The following is a 10,092-nucleotide window of genomic DNA, read 5'->3' on the forward strand; positions in this document are numbered from 1 at the left end:
TCCAGTGTGTTGGAGCAGGGGGAAAAACACACTTGTGGGTAATAACTGAAAGCTGTGAGGGTGAAAGGGGTGGAATGAGGATTGTGGAATATATAAATAAATATGTGTTGCGGAACACATAATTCCACATTAAATATTGGTCTCTGGTTTAGTGCCGGTGTTCTCTTGAAAATTGTGTTTAAATCTAAGGGGAAAACACCTTCAATTCTCACAAACCTTTGGGCACTTTGTGCTTTGACACAATTTGATGTAGATACCAAAAAACAGGGGAATACTACACTCCTTGTTCCTAAAGGTATTTTTGTGTCACACCCACACAGGACTATGGAGAAGCTGCTGTTTAATTTGTTAACTCTGCTTTAATTAAACATCACTCAGCAGCCAAGCTGTGGAGCACAGATTCCCATTATTGATAGCAGCAGGAGAAACATCCATTGCTTTGCTCCACAAAGACACCCAGATTCATCTGGAAGCTTTATCTGCTGTGGGCTCTCCACCACTTCTCCAGCGAAGAATGTGCTGAACCCTTTCAATTAAAAACTCCTTGATCTTCAATTATTGATGGGGTGAAGGCATGTGGAAATTCCAGATTTTGATCAGACCCTCAGTCAGGCAACAGATTTCAGGGTAGTCCATGGCCTGAATCCAGGCATGAAAATTATTTGCATTTCTTTGTGAGTTGTGGGAGGTGGGGCAGAAGCTGCACTCTTCATTTGCCTTTTGAAATGGGAAGCAAAAACAAAATTAATCCTATAATGACCAATTAATTCTCACATTGGAGTTGGGGCTTTATCTTCTTCCCTTTTTTCCTTTGTCTCCATTTACTTTTCCACATAGAGCAATTTTTGATTGGCTTTGTTCTTAACAAAAGAACAAATTAACCCCCTTGGGATAATTTTTGATTTTAGAATTTTGTGTTTAGAGGCAAATTGAACTTTTTGATCGTTGGACCCAGAGAATAAATAAGGAGGTTCCAATAAAATTAAGGCAAGAGGGGGTAAAATAACCAGAGCCAAGCCTGTTCTGAGGGCTTGGTTGAGTCCCTTAATGGGTTTTTGCTCAGTTGAGTGACAAGCTGGTGCCACAGAAGATGCCACACCCAGCCTCTCTCCCCAGGAAAATTAAGGAATTATTTGGAAATTGGCTCTCTGTGTGTGGATGTTGGGGTGTAAGGAGGGCAGCAACACTTGCAGCAGATTTTAACATTTTTTGGTTCAGCACTAACAGGACTGGGGGCTTAGAGTCCTTTGCCTTCCTAAAAATACCAATTGCAACCCCTCTAAGCACCTCAAGGCCAGGCAGAGGTGTTCTATGGATTCCTCTTTCCTCTAGAAAATTTGGGATATAGCTCTTACGTTCCTAATTGAACCTTTGTGTTGTTAGAGGAAATTTGTCCATCATATCCAATTCCCAAGGCACAGAACATCCTGGGCTGGATGGGACCCCCAAGGACCATCAAAGTCCAACTCTAGACAAAAGAGAACACCAAGGAAAAGAACCTCAACCAATTACCAACCCATGTAGCCCCATTCCTAATCAGGAGAGAGAACCCAGCTTAGGGAGGGGTTTAAATTGGGAAAAAACTCATCAGAACAAGCCATGTTTTCATATTGACCTTTATTGAGCAAGAACTGCTGTGACTGTTTTACATCAAACAACAAAAGGTTGCGTACTGTGCATGTCAACAAGGTTCTCCCAGGAGCAAAAGTCCACCCTAATTGCACCAGTGAGGTAAACATAATTAGTTATAAGTAGCTTTTTTTTTATTTTTTTAAGGCTAGGAGAGTTCTGGTTCTCATGAATACTCTATGACTGTTTTCAGTTTGGTTTTGGCTCAGTTGGTTCTTTGCATAATACATCTGAACTCGCTCCTCAGATATGTCCCTCCAACAGCTCAGGAAATTCAGAAAAGCTTCCTCTGCACATTTCATCTCATGCACTAGTAGTAGTAGTATTTTTTTGTAGATCCCCAAGCTCTGTGGAGGGAGTACATCTTGAGCCTGCATGCATTCCCCCCCCCTTCCCTATATTGCACGAAAAAGTAAAATACTGTGTGTCTGGAGCCTCCGTGAGAGAACCCGATCTGCTTTGAAGCCGTCACCCACATGCATTTTGCAGCTGTCTATGGCTTAACCTTTTGCACCGACCCAAGCTCTTGAATTGGTTTGAATTTTAGCTATGGTTGCTTTTATTCGCTCTCTTTAATCTCCTTTACTACAGCATGTGAAGTGACTTTCTCCACTTTCTTGGTGGACACCAACTTCTCCTCAAAGCTCTCCTCGTGCTCCTCCACCTTCTGAGTGACGGTCACCGACTTCGTGATGAACGTGGTGCCGCTGTCCCCGCCCTCCCCTGTGATTTTCTCTGCCTTTTTGGTTACTACGATTTTCTCAGCCTTGTCATCCACAGGGCTCACGTCGAGGCCATTAGTGACCACTCCCTTGTCTTCCTCCTCCTTCTCCTTGGACTCCTCCTCCTTCTTCTCCTCCACCTCCCCGTTGACCGCGATGTCCTCTTTCCTGGACTCCTTCTCGGCCTCGGCGCTCACTTTCGTTACCTTGGTGACAGTGATGGTCTCTTCCACCACAGCCTTGGCATCCTTGCCTGGGGAGGGAGGCTTCTCCGGGGACCGTGGCTTCTCGGGGCTCGCGGCTTTCTCGGGGGTGCGCGGCTTCTCGGGGCTGGCCGGCTTCTCGGGGGAGCGCGCCTTCTCGGGGGGTGCCAGCTTCTCGGGGGGTGCCAGCTTCTCCGGGGCCACGGCCTTCTCGGGGCTGGCAGCTTTCTCTGGGGTGGCAGCCTTTTCTGGGGTGGCAGCTTTCTCTGGGGTGGCAGCTTTCTCGGGGGTCACAGCCTTTTCTGGGGTGGCAGCTTTCTCCGGGGTCACAGCCTTCTCGGGGGTCACAGCCTTCTCGGGGGTGGCAGGTTTCTCCGGGGAGGTCACCTTTGGTGTGGCAGGTTTCTCTGGAGATGCAGCTTTCTCCTCCTCCTTGGCCACCTTCTCCGCTTTCTCCACCTTCTGTTCCTTTGCTGCTTCCGCAGCTTTTTCTTTGGGGGCAGCCTTGGCCGGTTCTGTTACAGGGGATTTGGGGGGGGACTTTACGGGAGGTGTTTTGACCTTCTCTGCCTTTGCTGGTACCTCTTCAGCTTTGCCCTTGGCCTCAGGTTTTTCCTCCTCTTCCTCAGCTTCCTCCCCTTCTTCCTTTTCCTCGATTTCTTCTTTTTCAGAGCCACCTTCTTCTGCAGCATCAGATTTTGCAGCTTCTTCTTCCTCCTCTGCTTCCTCTTCCTCCTTCTCTTCCTCCTCGGCTGCAGCTTCTTGTTCTGCAGGAGCTTCTTCCTCTGCAGCTTCTTCTGCTTTTTCTTCCTCCTGTTCCTCTTGCTGTGCCTTGGCTGCCATTTCTTCTGCGATGGCTGCCAGGGCATCTTCCATTTCAGACTTTTCATCCTCCACCTTCGTCTCTTCAATGATTTCTTCTACAAACTTGTGCTGGACCTTCAGCTTTGGTGGTTCGATTTTTGTTTTCTGGATTTTGGTGGATGCTATTGTGACAGATGGTTGTCTGTGTGTGAATATGGGACCAGTAATGCTTCCAGAGAAGGCACTGAATCTTGTCTCCTCACCCTCCAGCAGCTTCCTAAGGGAATCAGGAGGAGAGAAAAAAAGAAAATGAGCATAAAAAACCAAGATAAGGGACAGCTATGGGAATAATTGTGTCTGTCCCATCCTTGGAAGTGTCCAAGGCCAGGCTGGATGGGGCTTGGAGCAGCCTGGGATCGTGGAAGGTGTCCCCGCTTTGGGATGGGCTTTAAGGTCTCTTCCATCCCAAACCATTCCAGGATTCTCTAACATTTCCCTGCTGTACTATTCCCCTGCCAGCAGGATGGAACCAGTTTGCTGTGGAATGTGCTGGAACTGTCCAGGGCCATCCACTGCTCACAGCCCCAGCCCAGCTCTCCTTGAATCCGCTCTTTTCGCAAACCCACATTCAGCAGTTTTTAGCTCGGTATTGCTTATGGCTAGTGTGACACCTTCAGTCATCAGTTAAAATTCATCTTTACTGTCAGAAAGCTTCATTATGGTGTAAATCAGCAGGGATTAGGACAAACTAGGTAATTTAATAGGATTCATTATGACTTAGGCAAACAGAACTTGACACAGCCAACAGACCCAAATCAAATATTGTGTCTGAGACAGTCACAGCTGATTAGAGCACGTGTTCTAATTTCATAATTTGGGCATCCACCTTTTCTTTGTGGGAATATGAGAACTGGAGGCTTCAGCTGACTTTGGCAGCAGGCAGCCACAGCCCCTGGCATGTCTGTGTGTCTGAGCAACCTCAGAAATTTCAACAGATCTCGAGATGGGAGTGGGTTTTTGCTGTTTTTACTTTTCTTCTGTTCAAATGTTTTTCATCTAAGCCCATGACCCAGAAAAATCAGGAGCTCTCCAGTGAGAGTTCTGAAGTGATACAAGGAGACTAAAAAAACCTGCCAGGTGATGGCAACAGCAAGCAGCGCTCAGCTCGAGATTAGAGCAGATGCCTCTGAAGGAAAGTTGAGCAAGAAAAGTAAAAGTGTTCGTGACAGACAGATCAGCACTCACTGCCTCAAACCATGATCAAGCAAATTCACTGTCTCTCGCAGGCGATAAAAGGGAGCTCTGGTGACAAGCCCTGCATGCCTGGCATCTGCAAAGCAGACGGGAATTAAAAATAACCTCGTCTTTCGCTGCATCTGCTGCTCTGCAGCCAAGGACAGGATGCGGCACGGGAGCCGGCACTGAGTCACGCTGTGCCGTGCCCGGGGGCTCGCTGGCAGCTCTGCTGATGATCAGCCGGTCCCTAATGACCTTCTGGGCTCTCTAATGGCTGCAGGGATGCAGCCGAGCTCTCATTTCACCCGCGTTCACTGCCTGCAGATATTGCTTAGCTGTGGTAAAGCTTCCTGAGCCAGCAGCATCCGCAGTGCTATTAATATTCCAGACGTGTCTGCAAAGATCCCACTGTACCTGTATGCAGCAATTTCGATGTCCAGGGCCATCTTGACATTGAGGAGGTCCTGGTACTCCCGCAAGTGACGAGCCATTTCCCACTTGGTTCCTCTGAGCTCGTTTTCCAGCTGGTGAATCGTGTCCTGCAAGGGAAGACGCAGAAAATCCCTGTGACACAGGCAGAGCCGCGCGCGGGGACAGAGCGGGCACAACTTCTCTGAGGGCACTTTCAGAAACTCTTCCCGCCGCTCGGGGAGGCAGGGCTGGCACCAGAGCAGGACCCACCCGCTCCCACCGCATCGACCCCCCGCCCTCCGCATCCCTGCATCCCGCGCTGCGGAGCCGGCACAGGGCGCGTCCCGCATCCCTCCCGCCGCACCGGGCACCTCCCGCATCTCCTGCTCCCGGATCACCGGGCACCTCCCGCATTTCCTCCTCCGGGATCACCGAGCACCTCCCGCGTCCCTCCCAGCGGGCACCTCCCGCACCCTCCTCCCCGGAGCCGGCACCGATCCCCCCGGCGGGCTCGGGACAGCCCCGCGCCGCCGCCCCGGTACCTGGTAGGTGGTGAGGTCGTTGTTGTGGCGCTCCTCGATGTCGCTGAGCTGCCTCTCCAGCGACTCCTTGGTGCCGCGCACCGACTCGAGCTCGATGCTCTTGGACTGGAGCTGCCGGCGGTACTCGGCGATCTCCTCCTTGGCGGAGCGGATCGCCTCCTTGTTCTGCTCGGCCGCCTCGGTGAGCTTGGCGTAGCGGCACTTGAACCACTCCTCGGCCTGGTGCATGTTGTGGTCGGACTGGCACTCGAGCTGGGCGCGGATCTCCTTCAGCGCCGTCGTCAGGTCCGTCTTCAGGTAGTCCTTCCTCTCCACGGTGGCGTGGGACGCCTGCAGCTGCGCCAGCAGCTCGGCCACCTCCTCCTCGTGGTTGCCCCTGAGGAAGGCCACCTCGTCCTGCAGCGACTGCACCTTCTTGTCCAGCTCGGCGCGCATCAGCGAGGCCTCCTCCATCTCCTTGCGCAGGGCGCGGATCGTCGCCTCCGTCTCGTCGCGCAGCCGCGCCTCATCCTCGAAGCGCTCCCGCAGGCGCTGGATGTCCTCCTCGATGTGCTCCGAGTCCAGCTGGATCTGCGCCTTCTCGTGGCTCACCTGCTCCAGCGCCCCGCGCAGCTCCCGCAGCTCCTGCTCGTAGGCGTCGCTGAGCTGCGCCCGCCCGGCGTGCTTCTGCCGCAGCGCCGCCAGCTCCGCCTCGATCTCCTTGTTCTGCTGCTCCAGGTAATGCACCTTCTCGATGTAGCCGGCGAAGCGGTCGTTGAGCCCCTGCAGCTGCTCCTTCTCGTTGGAGCGGCTCAGCTTGAGCTCGGCCGCGCCGTTGAGCAGAGAGGACTGGCTCACGTCCAGGCTCTCGGCCGAGCTCAGCACCGTGGAGCCGTAGGCGGCCCGCGGGCCGCCCAGGTTGGGGCGCTTGTAGGAGGAGGACACGGTGCTGCCCGAGCCCCGCGACCACGACTGCGAGCGGAAGCCGCTGGACGGGGAGGCGCTGGCGCGGCTGTAGGTGGCCCGGGTCTCGGTCACCCGGCGGTACGAGGGGTTGCCCAGGGGCTCCATGGTGTAGCTCATGGTGGGGCGCTGGGGGCGGCGGTGCGGGGCTGCTCCGGCCGCCGCCGCCCCTTTTATAGCCCCGCCGGGGCGGCCCCGCACACGTGTGCGGGGGGCGGCTCCCCCCGGCCCGGCCCCGGCCCGCCCCGCGCCCCGCCCCGGCTCCCCCTTCCTTCCTTCCTTCCCTCCTTCCTTCCCTGGCGCCCCTCGCTTCGTCCCGGCTGCCCCTACCCTGCCCCTGCCCCTCCCCGCTGCCCCTTCCCCATTCCCCGCTCCCCGTGCTGCCCCCGCTCCCTGCCCCCTCCCCATTGCCCACCCACTGCCCCCTTGTCTCCGCTGCCCCCCATCACTCCTTTCTCCCTCCCGCTGCCCCCTTCCCTTCCCCGTGTTCCTTCCCCCTTGCCCGGCTTCCTTCCCCCCTTCCCTCGGCCAGCACCCTCTTTCTTTCCTTCCTTCCATTCTTTCCTCCCTTTCTTTTTTCCTCCCTTACTTGCCATTCTTCCCTTTCTTTGTCCCTTCCCTTCCTTTTGTTTTTTGTTGGTTTTTTAATTTTCCCCCTACTCTTGCTTTCCTGCCTTTCATTTCTTTCCCCTATTTTTTCCATTCCTCTTCACTCTTCTCCCTCTTTTCCTCTGTTTTCTCTCCGGCAGCGCCCAGGGCAGAGCGGAGCGCGGTGCCGGCCCCGGGCCGCTGCCGGGGCTGCAGAGCGGGGTAGGGCCGGGGCTGGGAACGGGAACGGGATGGAGGATGCGGGATGCGGGATGCGGGATCGGCGCCTCCATCACCACGGACAGCTCCGGCCCCGCGGGCTGGGGGTCGGACCGGCCTGCAGCGGGGCTCGGGGAGCGTCGGGGGGCACAGGGAGCCGCAGATGAGTGAGGAGGCTCCTTCCCCCATCCCCTGTCCCCCATCCCCTGTCCCCCGTCCCCAGGCGGGGCTGGCTGTGAAGGTCGCAGCGGGCGGGGGAGGCGCTCCGGGGCTCTGCGGCACCGAGCGCTCCCCGCACCGGCCCCGGGGGCTCTGCGGAGGGGCGGGGGGACCCTGGAGCGCTCAGCAGGAGTTTGGGAGATCCCCGGCATCGCAAATCCTTGCTCTTGGTTCTTCCCTTCATCTCTTTCTTCCTTTCTTTTTTCTCTTCTCTTTTCCTCCCACCCATCCGCTCTGATCTAACGCTTGGTGCATTGCTCAGAATGAATAATAAATTGTTTGAAACCTTGGTAGAAATTACGTTTCTGGGGAAAAATAGACTTTGTATGGGCTGCATGGCAGTGCCTGGCTGCCATCCAGGCTCCGAACCCTCCTGGAGGGATTACAGCTGCGGAGGAAACAGATTAGTAAACTGCAAAGAGAAAATAAAAAACCATAAAACAACTAAAAAACCCCCAAAACTGATGGTGCTAGAAAAAGCCCTGCCACAGCTCGCGTGGAAAAGCAGAGGGACGCTGAGGGGGGAGAGGTAACTCCTCACTCAGACAGTGCAGAAAGGGCTCTGCTGTGATCACAGCCGGAATTTTTGAGCAGACGAGCCCGTGAAAGGCAAACCCCCCTGCCAAGCCGGTTCCTGGTGGGATGGTGTGGCCGGGCAGCGCTCGGGGACAGGGTTAAACTTTGCCGGGCGCACGGAGCCTCGCACCCCCGGCGGCTCATTAACATGACGCTGTCATAGGACTGCAGCACTGCAGTCAGGCACAGCCCGGGTTTATCCCGGGATTGCTCCGAGCACGGGCAGCTCCAGCCCTGCCTCACCCCCTAGATCATCCCCACAGCACAGGGGCTTTGTGCTAATGAAGCAATCGCGGATTCAAAACCTGCCTCGTTCATTTTGCTGAAAGTTTCTGCCATAGGCACAAACCCCTTTGGATTTCATCGGGAGCCAAAATAAAATTACTGCCTGTCAGGGCATTGCATTTTGTTTGTTTTTAGGGTGAAAGATATGTTATGATTTGGTTTGTTAATGGGTTTTTTCCCCCTGATAATAGAGATTGGGAGGGGGAACAGATCACGGTTTAACCCATAAGGAAAACTCACTGCATAAGGAAACACAGAGTTAACAGAGGTGCTGGGGAGCTTTTATTATCCTTTTAATCTCCTGACAACAAGGACTGGCAGATGGAACTTTGTAATAAAACTCCCTCTCATTAAATACCTCGGTGTTTGAAATCCATTTACCCTGTATGCAAAATAAATTGTTGCTTTATAACCAGGCAGGGCTAGGTTTGATTTATTTATTTAATAGTGGTACCAAGCAATGCAAACTTTTATGGAACACAATACATCCCATGTATATAGGGATTGCCTTAAAAATCAGGATATTTAGAAGGGGAAAGGTTGGCATTCACGGAGGCGTTTTGTGCAGAAATTCTGAAATAAAATTCATTGTTTTAATTGAAAACAGAGCCTTGCAGTGTGAATTTCTGCTCTCTAATCAGATGCAGGGGGACAGAGCTCCTGCTACATTATCCTGAAGGTGGTTTGAAGGTTAAAGTGAGTCAGGGAAATCAGTCTGAGATGTTCCCTCTTTTCTGATGAGTAATTAATCCCTTTTCCCTTTCTGTCTGGAGATATTGAAATGCAGGCCGATATTTCTGCTGAAGGAGAATTGTTTTTGCCTCAAAGTTGACCAAAGCAGAGCAAAGCTGATGTCTCAGGATTGAGGCAGGAGGAAGGAAGGGGCACTCCCATGCAAAGGGAAAGCAGCAGCATCGATTTTAATCTTGATTGTCCACTACTGACAACCCTGCAGTGAGGGGAGGGGGACACTGAGTCCTGCAGCTTCCTTAAAAAATAAGAGAAAAACAAAGAAGATACAGAAAGTGGAGTAGCACAGCAGCCTGGCTGCTGCCAGGGAAAGATCAAAATACATCCAATGATAATGAATTCATTTGAATATATTAAGAAAGTATTGAATCAGATGGGTGGAATAAAAGGGGGGGTTGGGTGGGGTTTTTTATGGTGGAGAGAGGCAGCAGAATGAAGGCACTGTGCAGGTAATGCAACGTGGTTGGAAATATTACAGATTAATTGTAATAATTAAGATTGGGGGATTAAGATTGTAATAATTAAAGGGGATTTGTCTTGATAAGTTTTTAATATAAAGCCTGGTTTAAGTTTAAGCAATTCAAGCCTAAATAGATCTTAATGACAACCATGTAAGGAGGGCAAACAGCGACATCAGATGGAATTTTGTCAGAGAGGAAAAGGAGTCAGGAAATCAGGATTTGGTCCGTTTTGATGTTCCCCACCAGGCAGTGATGTAACTCGGTGGGACTGGCCAAAGTGCAGGATTCACACCCATTTAGGGTGTAAATTTACACCCATTTCCAGCCCTGGAGCCCCTGGTGTGCTGTGGGGTCACCCCAAACTCACCATCAATAACATCAGGACATCAGCAGGAAATTGGTCTCGTTCCAGCTGAGCCAGGAGAGCAAGGACAGACATTTGAGCCCAGCTGAGGATGTGGCCTGGGATATTTAAATAGCCACAGCCAGGGAGGAAAAAATGGGA

At 52.7% G+C, this 10,092-nt stretch overlaps 1 protein-coding gene across 2 annotated transcripts; it reads right to left on the bottom strand.

The window, feature by feature from the left end:
- Positions 1–1,602: 1,602 nt before the first annotated feature.
- On the bottom strand, positions 1,603–6,645 carry NEFM (neurofilament medium chain). 2 transcript variants are annotated; one of them, XM_054270518.1, is made up of 4 exons: positions 5,548–6,645; positions 5,009–5,133; positions 2,834–3,635; positions 1,603–2,797 (listed from the first exon to the last, which is right to left on the bottom strand). In XM_054270518.1, exons 1-4 carry the CDS (start codon positions 6,607–6,609, stop codon positions 2,189–2,191), a joined length of 2,598 nt encoding a protein of 865 aa, XP_054126493.1. In that variant the 5' UTR covers positions 6,610–6,645; the 3' UTR covers positions 1,603–2,188. The 2 variants fall into 2 exon arrangements, with proteins under 2 accessions (XP_054126493.1, XP_054126492.1); XM_054270517.1 differs by having other exon boundaries at positions 1,603–3,635.
- Between the last annotated feature and the right edge of the window lie 3,447 nt (positions 6,646–10,092).

This window comes from Melozone crissalis, unplaced genomic scaffold, assembly GCF_028551555.1.
Source record: "Melozone crissalis strain CALT ecotype California unplaced genomic scaffold, PUWL_Pcris_2 ptg000010l_1, whole genome shotgun sequence".
Taxonomy (NCBI): domain Eukaryota; kingdom Metazoa; phylum Chordata; class Aves; order Passeriformes; family Passerellidae; genus Melozone; species Melozone crissalis.